Raw genomic sequence first — 20,017 nt, 5'->3', positions numbered from 1 at the left:
CAATATAGGTATAGGAGTTCAAACCACAGAGAAACACCCTCTCCTATAAAATTATAGTAAGGGTCAATTATCCTTTAGATAATTTTCACAGTTTAGCACAGTTAACCATATCTGGCTCATGTGGGCACATAATTAAACAGGGCTCCTTGAAAATATCCATTTAAACTAAATGTAATGAAAGTGAATGAATTTGTCACTACATTGGATTTACTTAGGGAAACATTTTTGTTTCAATTTAACCTGAAAAAACAGCACTGCAAAACAATCCTAACATGAATATATTTAAAATGTGTATGACAACCTAGTCTCAATATCATGAGATGAATGTTCCTATAAAATATTAGCAAAATTGGGAAAAACTTCACAAAAGGGCATTTTCTGAACATGTGTAAGCACAGAGACATGGTTATACATGTCAGTTATAATAGAGCTACATGATCATTAAGTTCACTTGGGAGAAATGTCATTTCAAAAATCACTCAAATCAAGTTTTTATAATATAGGTAACTCAAAGTTAGCTCCTCTCCCCAAAGCCTGACATTTATAATACAGAATTTTTAGTAAACTCTTTTAAAAATTACCTGCTTCTGCAGCCATCTTTCATGCCTTCGTTGTTTCCGTCTCAGATTCTTCAGCTTGCTCTTTTCTCTCTTACTGAGCCTCTGATTAATGGCACCCAATGAAAAACTGCCTGAGTGCAGGAAGTCCAGAGGAGAGAGGTGCTCTTCCTGGTCTGGGGCCTCCAGTGTGCTCCTGCCAGCTGAGGGCAGGTCCATCAGGAAAGTCAGGTTGTTAGAACTAGCATGGCCAGAGTACACTGCAGAAGCTTCTAGACCACACTGAAATTCTCCTCCTCTTTGTGTCTGGGTCTCACGGGGAGTCACTGAAAATCTTTGCAGCAGCATATTAGGATCAAAACTGGATGAAATCTGAAAGGAACGGTTATTTTTACTCGATTCTAAAGGCAAGCCCGAAAGGTCAATAGGCTGCGTTTCATTTAGCCTGGGATACACAGTAGTCTTACTATGGATTTCATATAAAGTGGGTAATAAAGTCAGTTTCTCACTGATGTCCAGATCCAAGCTATGTGATTTTCTATGAAAAGCTTTCGTAGTGCATCTGCCAGTCACAAGCTGCGGAACAAAAAGCTGACATTTTGGATCTGCTTTGAAGAGTAGTTTTTTGTTCTTCATCTTGAAATACGTTGACCGTACCTCCAGGCAGAGTGCTTCCGTTAATCTTCCAGGACCATTATTATTTTGGGCCATGTTTAAAAGCCCGTGATTTCTGTTTTTGGAGGCGTCACCTGTCAGCAGAGTTTCCTTGTCACAACCTGACTGAACTCTAGGATGTGACAAGTATTTCAGCGAGGGTCTCATTAGTCGGCCTGACCGTGTTGGCTGATAATCGGTCCGGCTTTTGGAGAGATGTACAGCTGCAAGCTGGCCACAGGAACATTTTGGAGTGCTGACAAAATTAAAGCCCCCTAAACGGGCCCCACAGAAAGGGCAATTCAGTTTTCCAACTGTCCACTGGGCCTACAGGTAATAAAGGAAAATAAAAACAATTCTTTCTTTGTAAAGTAACCAAAGAGAATGTGAGCTGTTTTTTTGTTTGTGGTTTTATTGTTTGTTTGTTTGCTTTTAAAGCCGACCACATGAAAGTTTTCTATGCCACAGAAAAGGCCAGCATTCTGTTTTCTGATTAGTAGACAAAACAGTCTACCAGATGGAAACAAGCCTTCCAATAAATAGAGATAAGAAGCTCCAAAGGTCTAGAATGATAACATATTGCACATCACACCCGTCTAAACGATACTCCTAAGAATTCTAAAAGTCTCTTAAACAATAGGCTGAATATGGATACAGTGTGAACTAATGAAAAGAAAAATACACTATGGAACCAGGAAGCAAATCAGTCTACAGAGCTTAATTTGCAAGTAAAATCTCACAGAAAAGTGTCTGTTTTGATACACTTCTTGCATACCAAGCACTGTGGGAGGGAACTTTACCCAACCAACAGAATAAAGCTCTTCCTGCCTTTTTACATACAACCAAAAGATATTGGTTGCATACATCAGTTACTTCATTTTCTATATTCAGATTACAAATTAATAATGAACTAACTTAAAGTTATCTTTTCAACAGAGATAGTAGGACATCTACAGTGTCCTAATACATTTTTTAAAGTTCAGGACACTAATAAGCAGTGCACTGGCATTTTCCCAGGAAATCATTACAATGTGAGAATGGATGCAAGGGATATCTAGCTCAGTTATTCTTTAACAAAAAAAGTAAGCTAGTCAGTGGTGAAAGGCAACTATATTGTTCCAAAAGTCATATTACTTATACTTTTCTAATACTTAGCTGTTTTGAATTATGAGAAATAATGATGCCACACTGACAAGATGAATTCCTACTCATAATATTTCATTAAGGATCCTTAAAAGTGTTTTTTTGATACTGATTGTGCCAATAAGAGTAATTAATTTTCCAGTTTATTTTACATTTGTGTAATGAGACACATAGGATATTTCATTCACTCAATAGGTACTGTTCTAGGTGCTGGGGATGTAGTACATAATGAACAAAATATAAAAACTTCTGACTTCATGGAGTTTATATTCTAGTAGAGGAGCTAGGTAACTAACAAGATCAGTAAGCCCTTTGTGTGTGTGTGTATATATATGCATATGTGGATATGCATATGAATGTGTATAATAATTTATATATGTCATATATACTTAAGCATATTTAAAGTTCTATATATCACTTATAATGTGTGTGTAAAACATAGATAGGTATACAAAGTAGAGAAGGGAGAAAGGAAGTGTTGAGAGTGGTAATAGGGGGGAGAGGCAGCTGATAGACTGGCTAGGCAATGCCTCACTGAGAATAAAGACCTAAGGAAATGAAGAAACAGGTGAGTAGTTGTGGGAAGAGAATTCAAGGAAGGGGAAATACCAAGTGCAAAGTCTGAGGTATAAAAGTACTCAGAGCACTCCAGTAATAATGAAGAAACCAGTAAGTGTAATCAAGTTACACACCCTTTCATGTCTCTTGAAACAATGCATCCAAGAAAAATAGCTCTAAAATGAGGACAAAAACTTTCTGAAGGTAGTATATTCCTAATTTTACTCAGAAACTATGGAACTTACTTTTTGTATTAGGCAGTGTATCCATTCTGGAAGGGCTTCTACATCCATATGCCACACATGACAAATATTTTGATCATCAGCTGAATCATGTCTATCCTGTTATATCAAAATGCATGATATTAGTCATGACTAGTTCAGAATTTATTACACAAAATTCATGTTTGAGTAAAACACAAAAAAATACTTTCAATTTTAGATAGGAAGGAAATACATGCTGCCCTCCTCTCCTTACTCCCATTGCCAAAGAGACAAACCCAGAAAGAAAAGGTGTTTTCTTCAGGGAATAGCCACGTTTAAATTGACCAAAAAAAAAAACAAACAACAACAACAAAAAGATTCCTCCATTTCATTGAGTTCATCAAATTAAATTAAAAATTGAGCAGAAAGTTACTGAATGGACAAATCTGGTGCCCTATTTTTTCTGTGTGTGAGTAAAAATACTACCATTCATGACAACTTTCCCCAGCCTTCAATCTCTGATTCTGTCTGGATTCTAATGACAGAATAAAGGAGTTGCTGTATTCTCTATCAAGATGCTCAAGAAAAGTTTAAGAGAATGGGAGAAGAGGAATAATTGTACAGGGAGCTAGAAAGGCTTTGACTAAATTTCAGCTGTGTAAGTACAACAAAAATTTCAAAAAGAGACAATTTTAGCCTTTTGAAGTATGTTTGTAGAAATAAATGTGATATATAGTTGAGACACGATGACTTCTCAACATGTCAAAAAAATTCAGGGCAGGCCAGGGTGAAGATATGTGGTTCTTTACTACCTCTGTGATGGCAGGACAGCTGCTTTACCTCTCTGGCTCTCTGTTTCTTTTCCCATAAAACACTGCTACATAACTGCTCAGGTCCCTTCTGGGTCTACAGAATTTCATTCTGTGAAATGACAGAAAGGGCTGATTGACAAGAACAGCACAAGGGTAGGCTCCTGTCCATATATCCATTCCCAGGATCAGATTTTAAACAGAAGTAGCTCTGCAAGTTGCCAAAGAATAGTTCTCTTTTATATTTCCAAAGTGGTTGCACTACTAGTTACTATAATCAGGTTATAACAAAGTAACAAACAACAAGGAAATTATTAAGCATGACTTAGAAGTTTGTATTCACAGTACTATGAACGAAAAAGGACTGAATCTCTTTAAGAAATTTTCACTGAAAAATCTACATTAGATTGTGACTTAGAGCCAGGATCACCCAGAATTTTTGTTTAATATCCCAGGATGGTTCCTCTGGACGTTACATCATTTTTCTCCTCCATCAGTAGATCCTAAGGTACTAAATTGTTGCCCAGTGTAGACAAAAAGTTTCAGTGTTATTTATTTACATATTGGAAAGATCTATAAAGAAGTCATGTTAATCTAACTTTGGTCAGGAGCCCAAAAAATCAAAATATAAATTAAAAGTGGAAGGGACTTGAGCTACTGTTATAGGTTAGATCACATTTCATTATTTTGTATATTGTATACAGCAGTATCTTATATGCCAAAATAATAATTAGTGCTAAACCAAATTCAAGATTATAACGGTGAAAGAAAACTTTTGTTAAAAGGTTTAAAAATTTCCAATTCTAATGTTTTAAAAATTTGCAACATGGGTTGAAAATATTTCAATGGCAAATAGAAAATCTGTTGGGAAGGGTTTATAGTTGCCCAAAGAGAAACTTTACAGTTTTATTCATGATGCCTAAACTCCAATTCTGGTTAACAAATGGAACTTCCCATGTCAATACAAGAATAATGAGGGCCAGGAAAGTGCATGGCAATATGAAGAGGATATTACTGAACAGAAGTAAAGTTAGGAACAGAAGAGGAGATGCTAGGAATACTCTCTAGCTCAAACATCTAGCTCAAAGCATCTACTACTGCTCCCTAATACATGTCTATTCACAAGAGTGTTAGGCAAACATACAAAGGTTTAATCTTATTCTAGATTATGATAAAATGATACAGTGAAAATTCAGGCAGAGAGAAATGTAATTCTTGGTTTTAAGATAGCAAAGTGAGTACATATTCCAGCCTATACTCCCTATCAAACCACAGAACCTACAAAATATTTTTCAAAAAAAGGAATCAATAGATGAATGAGAAAATATGGATGGGGAGATTTCAATGGACCAAAAATTGTAAGGAACCTTTGAGAGATTAATGAGGGAAACAAGAGCATATACTGTATTCAAGTACATAACAGATGAGAACAACACAAAGAATGGCCCATGCCAAAGCTGTGGACAATAGAAGCAAAAAAGGGCCCTGGGCAACTATTAGGGGTGGATGTGAAGTCTGTCCGTCTCCAGGCAAGAGGAGTACTTGGGGCAGAGAGAAATAGGGCAAAATTTCTGAAAATGTGGCTGGAAAGGCCTGGAAAAAAATGGAAAGCATTTGCGATATGTCCAGAAGATGAGCTACGAAGGACCAATCTCTATTCTTGCTGAAAATATTACCATATAAAAATATTACATTATTTAATATATTAACTATATCAACATATAAAGAATATGAAATAGATTTGTTTTAATAATATGGTACACCTCTAACACACACTGTTTTTTTAAATCAAGTGAAAGAGAACTAAATATACTCTGAATTACGATACTAAAAGCATATACAACCTAAAGAAAACCAATATTACAACTTTTCTATGGAAACATACGTATATAAATGGATAGAAAAAGTACCTTACAGGCTGTGTACCAAGCTGATATCACTGGCTAGATTTGAAGAATGAAAGAAGCCTAAGATTAGGAAAGTTACTAAAAGGAAACTAAATTTTCCATAATTGTTTTAATGGGAGAATATATTAAATTACACTTATATAATATTTATTTAAAAATTGATGTAAATAAAAATAAAATACATTGATTACTTCTAGTTCTGGCAATACTGGAGTAAGTGGTATCAGACATGCTCTCACTATTAAAACTGATAAAACTAGGCAAAATATATTAAAGTATTATTTTAAGACATTAGACAAAAGAAAGCAAAGGACTGTGATCCCTCAGAGAAGGAAAATAAATGAGGTAAGCCTAAAAATAACGTGGATTTCTGCCTGGGGGAACTTTTAGAACCTTGGTGTGGGGAGGAGGAACCCAATTAGTGTACAGCAGCCTTGATGATTTAAGATGGAGCTCAGAGTCTGTAGAGGCTAAATGGCTAGAATTTGCAAGACACTGTACTGGCAAGGAGAGGCCTATAAATAGAAAAAAAGTACTAAAAATCTGTATAGTGATTCCTCTAAATTTTTGGTTGAATACCAATATGGACATATGTAGGGTGAGATATCAGAGAACCAGATAAAGAAAATTTACCAAGGAAAAGACATCTTCTAGTGAGCTGTAAACATAACTATTCACACAGTGCTCACAGCAAGGCTGGGAAGATGTTCAAGTTCCAAGCAGCCAGAGTAGAAAGATCTCAATGAACTTATGGGGTCTTTAGGAGAGATTCCAGAAGAGTTCTGCCTTAAAAGTAGGGCTAAATTAGCCCAAGAGTAAAGGGTACTAAAAAGCAACCCTAGCAAATCTTAAAAATAAGCCTCCAAAGAATGAAGTTCAATCACAAATAACTTATATGCCTGCTAAAACACCCTTTAAAGGAAGACAATAATATCCAGACACTCAATAATGTTAAATCTAAATGTCCAACCTACAAGAAAAATTATTAGATATGTACAAAAAAACCCCACAAACACCAAACATGTGACCCACAACCAGGAGAAAAATTGATCAATAGAAATATACCCCCCCAAAGTGGATATTATTGCATAAACAGACATTAAACCAGCTATGACAAATATTTTCAAGTATTAAAAGAAAAACATGAGTATAATGAAAAGATAAATTGTCTTAATACCAAATGAATGATATATCTAGAGAAAAAACTTTTCTGAAATTAAAAATTTCACTTAACTGCAAATTAGATACTGCAGAAGAAAACCTGAACATATAAAAAATAATGAAAAAACCAAGCATAGAAAGAAAAAAAATGTGGAAATCAATGAACAAAATCTCAGTGACTTTTGGGAAACATCAAACAGTCTAACATACATGTAAATGGAGAAAAGACAGGACAATAGAATAAATCATGGCCAAATTTTCCAAAGGCCTATAGATTCAAGAAGCTCAGGGATCCTCAGTGTAAACACAAAGGAAACCATGGCTCTTAATAAAATTGCTGAAATTCAATGACAAAAGAATGCATCAAGAAAAACCAGGTATCTTACAAACAGGAGAAAAAAAATAACAATGACTTTTGGAATTCCACTTAGGGCCATGAAGAAATAGGAGTTCAGAACTAACTTCCTACCACAAACAACTAGGAAACTGGACAAAATGTAACAAACAACTATTTTCAAAACAGTGGGACAACAGGCAGTAAAATACTGACTTCTGAGAGAAATAAATTAATTGAGTCTACAGTTATCCAGACTTTCTTCCTGGAGGCAATTAACAGAGTACAGTACACATGAAGAAGGAACCCCAACAGAGTCTGGTCAATTTTCTGACTTGAGGAAACAAGAATCAGATGTTTTGAAGCTTAAGGCAAACTAAAATCTGCAGGACACAGTACCCAAGAAAAAGATTTTTTTTAAAGTTCCAGAAATTTGTATATGGTTTCCCTTTGAGTCTTTGATCAAAGTCCAATATGGTCATGCTTAGAGCAAAACTCCAGGAGACTGTGCTAAGTACACCTGTACAGGGGAAAGAACAATTAGAGAGGCTATAAGCCAAATAATTCCAAGAGCTCACACAGGGCCAGGAAACATTATGTTCCAACCAGCCTGATGGAAAAAGAACCATTAAATAATGAAGCATTCAGTAGTGACCCAAAGGGTCATTCCATAAAAGTGGGACTAAATTAGCCTTAGAATAAGGACTACTCTAAACCTGCCCTAAAGAACCTAAAAATAAGCTTCTAAATTATCAAAATTATCTAAAAACAAGTATTAGGCAGAACAAAATACAAAAGCCTTTAAAGGAATAAAACAAAGTATAACACTCCACAACATGAAATTTACAGTGTTTGGTATCCAAACAAAAATCCAACATGGTACAGGCCTGGGGGAGAGGAATAGCAGCCACTGAGGGAAATGGATAAAACTCTATCTAGATCCTTTCTCCTTGTCTCTCCAACAAAACAAAAGCCTTAAACTATTAGCGGAAGGACAATACACATTGTGACCCTTAGAGCACTGATGAACAGCAACAACAAAACCCTCAAATCCCTGAGAGTGGCAGGAATACAATGCTGGACACAAAACTATCAGGAGCACTGAGATGGCCAAACCCCTAAGATCCAAAATTGCAGTGCCTGAGGCAGTCAGGAAAGGAAATTGGATGTAAAGTAGGGGACAGAAAGGAAAAGATGGTACTAATGAGGATGAACTGAAACTCATGCCAGTTCCACTGTCTCTGATCTTGATTATGTGCATATATATCAGAGAAACTAGAACCCTTCATCACAGAGCTAAATATACATCTATCGACCCAGGAAATAGAGTCTGAACTAGGATCCAGGGGAAGGCAGAGAAGTTATAGGCTTGTTGAAGTTGCTGTCCCTCTTCAACAAGGCAAGCCAGCATAATAAAACTATGAGGATAGAGAAGAGATCAGTAATTGTCAAGGTTGGGTGAGGGAGGAAAGGATTGAATATGAAGGGTGAGCATGAAAGAATTTAGGGAATAATGTAACTGTTCTGTATCTTGATTGTAGTTATGTATAATCAACCCTATTCATTTGTCAAAACCCAGGGAACTGTATACCAAAGAGTAATTTTACTGTATAAAAAATGTTATAAATGAAGGTGAAATAAAGACTTTTTCATAGGAACAAACCCTAAAAGAATTTATCATCAGTAAACTTGAACTATACGACATGGCAAAGGAAGTTCTTCAGGTACAAGAAAAATTTCATCAAATGAAACTTGGATCAATACAACTGAGTAAAGTGATCCTCAAATGGTAAATGTAAAATTTATTTTTTTCTTTTTAATTTTCTTTAAAGGACAGCTTACTTGTTAAAGCAGTTTGTTAAAAATATACTGTGGAGTTTTAAATGCAAAAATAAAATATCTGAAGACAACAATAGGAAATGAGAAATGAAAGCATACTGAGTAAGATTCTCACTCTATATGTGGTATGGCATAATATAATTTAAAGGAAGACTTTGATAAATTACGGATGCATATTGTAAACCAAAGATCAACCACTAAGGGAAAAACAGTACCCTAAAAAGTCAACAGGCATAAAAGGAATCCTGAAAATAACTTAATCCAAAAATGCAGTAAAAGAAAAACAGAAAACAGAACATGAGACAAATAGGGAATAAATAAGATGTTACATTTAAGCTCAAACATATTTATACTCACATTAAATGTAATGATCTAAATACTCCAATTACAAATCAGAGGATATTAGACTGGATGACAAAGACCAAACTATACATCATATAGAAGAAATTCATTTTTAATATAAAGGCACCCATAGGTTTGGAATTTAAAGGATAAAAATTTTTATCATGCTAACATAAATCAAAGGAAAGCTAGAGTTGCTATATTAATATCAAAGTAGATTTCAGGACAAGGAATATTGTCAGGGATAAAAAAGAAACTTTTCATAATTATAAAAAGGAGTCAATTCATCAGGAATACATAACAATTGTAAATACGTATTCACCGAATAGCAAATGTCAAAATACTTGAAGTAAAAGCTGACAGAACTTAAAAAGAAAATGGACAAACGCATAATTATAGTTGGAAATATCAGCATTTGTCTTATAAAGTTGTATTACAAGTAGACAGAAACTCAGTAAGAATATAGAACATCAGAGAGGGGGAAGATGGCGGAAGAGTAAGACGCAGAGATCACCCTCCTCCCCACAGATACACCAGAAATACATCTACACGTGAAACAACTCCTACAGAACACCTACTGAACACTGGCAGAAGACCTCAGACCTCCCAAAAGGCAAGAAACTCCCCACGTACCTGGGTAGGGCAAAAGAAAAAAGAATAAACAGAGACAAAAGGATAGGGACGGGACCTGCACCAGTGGGAGGGAGCTGTGAAGGAGGAAAGGTTTCCACACACTAGAAGCCCCTTCACAGGCGGAGACTGCAAGTGGCGGAGGGGGAAATCTTGGGAGCCGCAGAGGAGAGCACAGCCACAGGGGTGCGGAGGGCAAAGCGGACAGAGGATCAGTGCCGACCAGCACTCACCAGCCCACGAGGCTTGTCTGCTCCCCCACCGGGGCAGGCGGGGCTGCGAGCTGAGGGTCAGGCTTTGGTCGGAGCGCAGGGAGAGGACTGTGGTTGGCGGCGTGAACACAGCCTGAAGGGGTTAGTGCACCACGGCTAGCCGGGAGGGAGTCCAGAGAAAAGTCTGGACCTGCCGAAGAGGCAAGAGACTTTTTCTTCCCTCTTTGTTTCTTGGTGCGCGAGGAGAGGGGATTAAGAGCGCTGCTTAAAGGAGCTCCAGAGACGGGCGCGAGCTGCTGCTAAAAGCGTGGACCCCAGAGACGCGCATGAGACGCTAAGGCCGCTGCTGCCGCCACCAAGAAGCCTGTGTGCAAGCACAGGTCACTATCCACACCCCTCTTCTGGGGAGCCTGTGCAGCCCACCACTGCCAGGGTCCCGGGATCCAGGGACAACTTCCCCGGGAGAACGCACGGCACGCCTCAGGCTGGTGCAACGTCACGCCGGCCTCTGCAGCCGCAGGCCCGCCCTGCACTCCGTGCCCCGCCCTACTCCCCCCTCCCTGGCCTGAGTGAGCCAGAGTCCCCGAAGCAGCTGCTCCTTTAACCCTGTCCTGTCTGAGCGAAGAACAGACGCCCTCCGGTGACCTAAACACAGAGGCGGAGCCAAATCCAAAGCTGAACCCCGGGAGGTGTGCGAACAAAGAAGAGAAAGGGAAATCTCTCCCAGCAGCCTCAGAAGCAGCGGATTAAAGCTCCACAATGAACGTGATGTACCCTGCATCTGTGGAATACATGAATAGACAACGAATCATCCCAAATAGAGTGGGTGGACTTTGAGAGCAAGATTTATGATTTTTTCCTTTTCCTCTTTTTGTGAGTGTGTATGTGTATGCTTCTATGTGAGATTTTGTCTGTATAGCTTTGCTTCCACCATTTGTCCTAGGGTTCTATCTGTCCTTTTTTTTTTTAATAATTATTTTTTATTTTAATAATTTTATTTTATTTTACTTTATCTTCTTTCCTTCCTTCCTTCCCTCCCTCCCTCCCTCCCTCCTTTAGACAATGAATCATCCCAAATTGAGGAGGTGGACTTTGAGAGCAAGATTTATGATTTTTTCCCCTTTTCCTCTTTCTGTGAGTGTGTATGTGTATGCTTCTGTGTGAGATTTTGTCTGTATAACTTTGCTTCCACCACTTGTTCTAGGGTTCTATCCGTCTGTGTTTTTTAAATTTTTTTTCTCAATAATTCTTTTTTATTTTAATAACTTTATTATATTTTATCTTACTTTACTTTATCTTCCTTCTTTCTTTTTTTTCCTTGCTTCCCTCCTTCCTTCCTTCCTCCCTCCATCCATCCCTCCCTCATTTCTTTCTTTCTTTCTTTCTTTCTTTTCTTCTTTCTACTTCTACTAATTCTTTCTTTCTACTTTTTCTCCCTTTTATTCTGAGCCGTGTGGATGAAAGACTCTTGGTACTGCAGCCAGGAGTCAGTGCTGTGCCTCTGAGGTGGGAGAGCCAACTTCAGGACACTGGTCCACAAGAGACCTCCCAGCGCCACATAATATCAAATGGCGAATATCTCCCAGAGATCTCCATCTCAACACCAGCACCCAGCTTCACTCAACGACCAGCAAGCTACAGTGCTGGACACCCTATGCCAAACAACTAGCAAGACAGGAACACAACCCCATCCATTAGCAGAGAGGCTGCCTAAAATCATAATAAGTCCACAGACACCCCAAAACACAACACCAGACGTGGACCTGCCCACCAGAGAGACAAGATCCAGCCTCATCCACCAGAACACAGGCACTAGGCCCCTCCACCATGGAGCCTACACAACCCACTGAACCAACCTTAACCACTGGGGACAGACACCAAAAACAATGGGAACTACAAACCTGCAGCCTGCAAAAAGGAGACCCCAAACACAGTAAGATAAGCAAAATGAGAAGACAGAAAAACACACAGCAGATGAAGGAGCAAGATAAAAACCCACCAGACCTAACAAATGAAGAGTAAATAGGCCGTTTACCTGAAAAAGAATTCAGAATAATGATAGTAAAGATGATCCAAAATATTGGAAATAGAAGAGACAAAATGCAAGAAATATTTAACAAGGACTTAGAAGAACTAAAGATGAAACAAACAACGATGAACAACACAATAAATGAAATTAAAAATACTCTAGATGGGATCAATAGCAGAATAACGGAGGCAGAAGAACGGATAAGTGACCTGGAAGATAAAATAGTGAAATAACTACTGCAGAGCAGAATAAAGAAAGAAGAATGAAAAGAACTGAGGACAGTCTCAGAGACCTCTGGGATAACATTAAACACACCAACATTCGAATTATACGGGTTCCAGAAGAAAAAGAGAAAAAGAAAGGGACTGAGAAAATATTTGAAGATATTATAGTTGAAAACTTCCCTAATATGGGAAAGGAAATAGTTAATCAAGTCCAGGAAGCACAGAGAGTCCCATACAGGATAAATCCAAGGAGAAATACGCCAAGACACATATTAATCAAACTGTCAAAAATTAAATACAAAGAAAACATATTAAAAGCAGCAAGGGAAAAACAACAAATAGCACACAAGGGAATCCCCATAAGGTTAACAGCTGATCTTTCAGCAGAAACTCTGCAAGCCAGAAGGGACTGGCAGGACATATTTAAAGTGATGAAGGAGAAAAACCTGCAACCAAGATTACTCTACTCAGCAAGGATCTCATTCCGATTTGATGGAGAAATTAAAACCTTTACAGACAAGCAAAAGCTGAGACAGTTCAGCACCACCAAACCAGCTTTACAACAAATGCTAAAGGAACTTCTCTAGGCAAGAAACACAAAAGAAGGAAAAGACCTATAATAACGAACACAAAACAATTAAGAAAATGGGAATAGGAAAATACATATCGATAATTACCTTAAATGTAAATGGACTAAATGCTCCCACCAAAAGACACAGATTGGCTGAATGGATACAAAAACAAGACCCATATATATGCTGTCTACAAGAGACCCACGTCAGACCTAGAGACACATACAGACTGAAAGTAAGGGGATGGAAAAATATATTTCATGCAAACAGAAACCAAAAGAAAGCTGGAGTAGCAATTCTCATATCAGACAAAATAGACTTTAAAATAAAGACTATTAGAAGAGACAAAGAAGGACACTACATAATGAACAAGGGATCGATCCAAGAAGAAGATACAACAATTGTAAATATTTATGCACCCAACACAGAAGCACCTCAATACATAAGGCAAATACTAACAGCCATAAAATGGGAAATCGACAGTAACACATTCATAGTAGGGGACTTTAACACCCCACTTTCACCAATGGACAGATCATTCAAAATGAAAATAAATAAGGAAACACAAGCTTTAAATGATACATTAAACAAGATGGACTTAATTGATATTTATAGGACATTCCTTCCAAAAACAACAGAATACACATTCTTCTCAAGTGCTCATGGAACATTCTCCAGGATAGATCATATCTTGGGTCAGAAATCAAGCCTTGGTCAATTTAAGAAAATTGAAATCATATCAAGTATCTTTTCCAACCACAATGCTATGAGACTAGATATCAATTACAGGAAAAGATCTGTAAAAAATACAAACACATGGAGGCTAAACAATACACTACTTAATAATGAAGTGATCACTGAAGAAATCAAAAAATACCTAGAAACAAATGACAATGGAGACACGACGACCTAAAACCTATGCGATGCAGCAAAAGCAGTTCTAAGGGGGAAGTTTATAGCAATACATTCCTACCTTAAGAAACAGGAAACATCTCAAATAAATAACCTAACCTTGAACCTAAAGCAATTAGAGAAAGAAGAACAAAAAAACCCCAAAGTTAGCATAAGGAAGGAAATCATAAAAATCAGATCAGAAATAAATGAAAAAGAAATGAAAGAAATGATAGCAAAGATCAATAAAACTAAAAGCTAGTTCTTTGAGAAGATAAACAAAATTGATAAACCATTAGTTAGACTCATCAAGAAAAAAAGGGAGAAGACCCAAATCAATAGAATTAGAAGTGGAAAAGGAGAAGTAACAACTGACACTGCAGAAATACAAAAGATCATGAGAGATTACTACAAGCAACTTATGCCAATAAAATGGACAACCTGGAAGAAATGGACAAATTCTTAGAAATGCACAACCTGCCAAGACTGAATCAGGAAGAAATAGAAAATATGAACAGACCAATCACAAGCACTGAAATTGAAACTGTGATTTAAAATCTTCCAACAAACAAAAGCCCAGGACCAGATGGCTTCACAGGCGAATTCTATCAAACATTTAGAGAAGAGCTAACACCTTCTCAAACTCTTCCAAAATATAGCAGAGGGAGGAACACTCCCAAACTCATTCTACGAGGCCACCATCACCTTGATACCAAAACCAGACAAGGATGTCACAAAGATAGAAAACTACAGGCCAATATCACTGATGAACATTGATGCAAAAATCATCAACAAAATACCAGCAAACAGAATCCAACAACACTTTAAAAGGATCATACACCATGATCAAGTGGGGTTTATTCCAGGAATGCAAGGATTCTTCAATATATGCAAATCAATCAACGTGATACACCATATTAACAAATTGAACGAGAAAAACCATATGATCATCTCAATAGATGCAGAGAAAGCTTTTAATAAAATTCAACACCCATTTATGATAATAACCCTGCAGAAAGTAGGCATAGAGGGAACCTTCCTCAACATAATAAAGGCCATATATGACAAACCCACAGACAACATCGTCCTCAATGGTGAAAAATTGAAAGCATTTCCACTAAGATCAGAAACAAGACAAGGCTGCCCACTCTCCCCACTCTTATTCAACATAGTTTTGGAAGTTTTAGCCACAGCAATCAGAGAAGAAAAGGAAATAAAAGAATCAAAATGGGAAAAGAAGTAAAGCGGTCACTGTTTTCAGATGACATGATACTATACATAGAGAATCCTAAAGATGCTACCAGAAAACTACTAGAGCTAATCAATGAATTTGGTAAAGTAGCAGGATACAAAATTAACGCACAGAAATCTCTGGCATTCCTATACATTAACGATGAAAAACCTGGAAGTGAAATCAAGAAAACACTCCCATTTACCACTGCAACAGAAAGAATAAAATATCTAGGAATAAACCTACCTAAGGAGACAAAAGACCTGTATGCAGAAAATTATAAGACACTGATTAAAGAAATTAAAGATGATACCAACAGATGGAGAGATATACCATGTTCTTAGATTGGAAGAATCAACATTGTGAAAATGACTCTACTACCCAAAGCAATGTACAGATTCAATGCAATTCCTATCAGACTACCCTGGTATTTTTCACAGAACTAGAACAAAAAATTTCACAATTTGTATGAAACACAAAAGACCCTGAATAGCCAAAGCAATCTTGAGAACGAAAAACGGAGCTGGAGAAATCAGGCTTCCTGACTTCAGACTATACTACAAAGCTACAGTAATCAAGACAGTATGCTACTGGCACAAAAACAGAAAGATAGATCAATGGAACAGGATAGGAAGCCCAGAGATAAACCCACGCACATATGGTCACCTTATCTTTGATAAAGGAGGCAGGAATGTACAGTGGAGAAAGGATAGCCTCTTCAATAAGTGGTGCTGGGATAACCGGACAGGTACATGTAAAAATATGAGATTAGTTCACTCCCTAACACCATACACAAAAATAAGCTCAAAATGGATTAAAGACCTAAATATAAAGCCAGAAACTATCAAACTCTTAGAGGAAAACAGGCAGAACACTCTATGACATAAATCACAGCAAGATCCTTTTTGACCCACCTCCTAGAGCAATGGAAACAAAAATAAACAAATGGGACCTAATGAAACTTCAAAGCTTTTGCACAGCAAAGGAAACCATAAACAAGACCAAAAGACCACCCTCAGAATGGGAGAAAATATTTGCAAATGAAGCAACTGACAAAGGATTAATCTTCAAAATTTATAAGCAGCTCATGCAGCTCAGTAAGAAAAAAACAAACAACCCAATCCAAAAGTGGGCAGAAGACCTAAATAGACATTTCTCCAAAGAAGATATACAGACTGCCAACAAACACATGAAAAGAATGCTCAACATCATTAATCATTAGAGAAATACAAGTCAAAACTACAATGAGATATCATCTCACACCAGTCAGAATGGCCATCATCAAAAAATCTAGAAACAATAAATGTTGGAGAGGGTGTGGAGAAAAGGGAACACTCTTGCACTGCTGGTGGGAATGTGAATTGGTACAGCCACTATGGAGAACAGTATGGAGTTTCCTTAAAAAACTACAAATAGAACTACCATATGACCCAGCAATCCCACTACTGGGCATATACCCTGAGAAAACCATAATTCAAAAAGAGTCATGTAGCAAGATGTTCATTGTAGCTCTATTTACAATAGCCAAGAGATGGAAACATCCTAAGTGTCCATTATCAGATAAATGGATAAAGAAGATGTGTCACATATACAATGAAATATCACTCAGCCATAACAAGAAACGAAATTGAGCTATTTGTAATGAGGTGGAGGGACCTAGAGTCTGTCATACAGAGTGAAGTAAGTCAGAAAGAGAAAGACAAATACCGTATGCTAACACATATATATGGAATTTAAGAAAAAAAAATGTCATGAAGAACCTAGGGGCAAGACAGGAATAAAGACACAGACCTGCTAGAGAATGGACTTGAGGATATGGGGAGGGGGAAGGGTAAGCTGTGACAAAGCGATAGAGAGGCATGGACATATATACACTACCAAATGTAAGGTAGATAGCTAGTGGTAAGCAGCCGCATAGCACAGGGAGATCAGCTCGGTGCTTTGTGACCGCCTGGAGGGGTGGGATAGGGAGGGTGGGAGGGAGGGAGACGCAAGAGGGAAGAGATATGGGAACATATGTATATGTATAACTGATTCACTTTGTTATAAAGCAGAAACTAACACACCATTGTAAAGCAATTATACGCTAATAAAGATGTAAAAGAAAGAAAATAACAAAGAATATAGAACATTTAGACAACACCATCAATCAACTGACATTTGTGCAACATTATACCCAACAACACAGAATAGATATTTGTTTAAAGTGCACATGGAATACGCTCCATGAAAGACCATTTGTTGGACCATTATTTAGATTTGAAAGGAATGAAGTAATGCCAAATGTGTTCTCTACTATAATGGAATTAAATTAGAAAACAATAGCAGAAAGATAATCTGAAAAATCCCCAAGTACTTGGAAATTAATAAACATACTTTAAAGAACCTATGGGTCAAAGAAGAAATTACAAGAGAAATGAGAAAATACCTCAAATTGAATAAAAAGGAAAATACACATATTAAAATTTGTAGGATGCAGATAAAGCAGTGGTCATAGGATACTTTAGAGTATAAATATATTTGACAAAATAAAGGATTCAATGATCTAAGCTTCTTCCAACTTAGAAAGCTACAAGAAGAGCAAATGAAGACTAAAGTAAACAGAAAGAAAATAATATATATCAGAAATAAATAAAATAAAAAATAGACAAACAATGAAACTGAAAGATATTAAAGAAAGATAAAAGATGACAAATATTTGGGAAAAGGAGAGACATGATTATAGAATCAATGACATTTAAACAATAATAATGTAATGGAGTGGATATTTTTATGAAAAAAGTTGGCAAACTAGATGAAATAAAATTCTTAAAAGATAAAATTTACTTAAATGAATCAAGAAGAAATGGGCTGTATGAACAGCTCTAAATCAATTAAGCTAAATTTGGAATTAAATCTTGTCTCCCACCAAAAAAAAACAAACCGCTCCAGGCCCAGATGGCTTTTCTGGTGAACTGTATCAAACAGTTAATGAAGAAATGTACAAATCCTATACAAATTCTTTCAGAAAACTGAGTATGATGGACTGCTTCCCAACTCATTTTATAAGGCCAGCATTATCACAAAAATTTTTAAAGATAAAGACGTTATAATAAAGGACATCCATGAAGGAGAGGATCAAGATGATGGAGTAGGAAGACCCTGAGCTCACTTACCCCCACGAAAACATCAAAACTACAACCACATATAGAGCAGCTCTTGTTGAGAATGACCTGAACACTAGCAGGACAGATGGCTCTTTTACAACCAAGGTTATGAAAGAGAGAACCACACAGAGCCTGGTAGGAGAGGAAGAGAAGCATTTCTAGTTGCAACCTAGCCCCCTAGTGGGTGACCAAGAATAGGAAAGGGATATCACCGTCTTGGCATCCTCCCTAAGAAGTCAGGGGTTAAAGTCCTATATTAAGCACCCAAGCCCTGGGGTCTGGCAACAGGAAGACGAGTCCCCTTGGATGCTTAGAAAATCAGTGGGGCTTTCCAGAGGGCTTTAAGAAACCGGGACTCTGCTCTTGAAGGGCATGCACACAGACTTGCTTGCTCCCAGTCCAAGGATAGAAGCAGCAGAATGAAAACTGTTTGGTGCTCTGGCCAGCCTGCCAGGACCATCCCAGAATGCCCGCCCAACCTACACTGAGCACCTGCTCTAGCCCCTCCAGCTCAGGTATTGCTTCCCACCAATGTGGAGACTGCCATCACACACAGTAGGGAGAAGCACAGCCAGCTCAGAATGGCTGCCCCAGCACCTTGGGCCCTGACAACCTCCCCCCAACCAAGGCAGAGACCACCATCACCATTGTATGCCTGCTGAGAAGAGGAGACGCAAAACCAGATCAGAACTGCTGCTCCAGCCTCTTGGGCCCTGACCTCACCGCTAACCAAGACAATCCAAGTCCAAGACCACCAATGCTCTGAGGGAAAAGCCCAATTCCCTCAGGGCTCCTGCTCTAGCCCCTCAGGCCACAGTTCCACCACCAGACAGGGGTGCAATTACTATCAAGTATGGGAAAAACCCTGACTCACACTGGGCTCTGGCTCTAGCTCACCCAACTTTTTCCCTACCTCCCACCAAGGCAGTGGTCAGCAGCACATCCCAGGAGAAGACATGGCCCATGATCACTTCAGATCCAACTCTCCCACCAATGCCACGGGGCACAAGCGGCCTGTATAGGGATGTTCCCACATACGGACACACCTTCAAGACCAGGATATGTAACTCTTTCACCTAATTTCATTAAAACAGAGAAAATCAAACAAAATAATAAAATAATAAAGGTTAGAATGGAAATAGAGACAAAAAAATAGAAAAGATCAATCAAACTAAGAGCTGGTTTTTAAAAGATAAACAAAATTGACAAACCTTTAGCCAGACTCATCAAGGAAAAAAAAATGAAGTCTAAGTAAACAAAATTAGAAATGAAAGAGAAGAAATTACAACCAATATCACAGAAATATAATCATAATACTATGAACAGGTACATGATAACAAACTGGACAATCTAGAATAACTGGATAAATTTCTAGAAACATACAATCATCCAAGACTGAATAAAAAAGAAACAGAAAATATAAATAGACCAATTACTAATATTAAAATTGAATCAGTAATCAAAAAACTCCCAAAAAAACAAAGTTCACGACACAACAGCTTCACAGGGCAATTCTATGAAAAACTTAAAGAAGAGTTAATACCTATCCTTCTCAAACTATTCCAAAATATTGAA

The 20,017-nt window shown here is 37.6% G+C and overlaps 1 protein-coding gene across 1 annotated transcript in view; it reads right to left on the bottom strand.

Moving 5' to 3' along the window:
• The window catches only part of RNF180 (ring finger protein 180), a 287,858-nt gene that overhangs the window by 224,278 nt on the left and 43,563 nt on the right, over positions 1–20,017 (bottom strand). The window contains exons 3-4 of the mRNA XM_029219003.1: positions 3,158–3,253; positions 582–1,538 (exon numbers count right to left, since the gene is read on the bottom strand). Coding sequence (XP_029074836.1) covers positions 582–1,538; positions 3,158–3,253 — 1,053 coding nt within the window. The remainder of the gene's footprint in view (positions 1–581; positions 1,539–3,157; positions 3,254–20,017) is intronic.

This window comes from Monodon monoceros, unplaced genomic scaffold (assembly GCF_005190385.1).
Source record: "Monodon monoceros isolate NGI ecotype Baffin Bay Population unplaced genomic scaffold, NGI_Narwhal_1 Super_Scaffold_12, whole genome shotgun sequence".
Lineage (NCBI taxonomy): Eukaryota > Metazoa > Chordata > Mammalia > Artiodactyla > Monodontidae > Monodon > Monodon monoceros.
The sequence above is the reverse complement of the archived record's forward strand: the minus strand, read 5'-3'. Positions and strand labels throughout refer to the sequence as shown.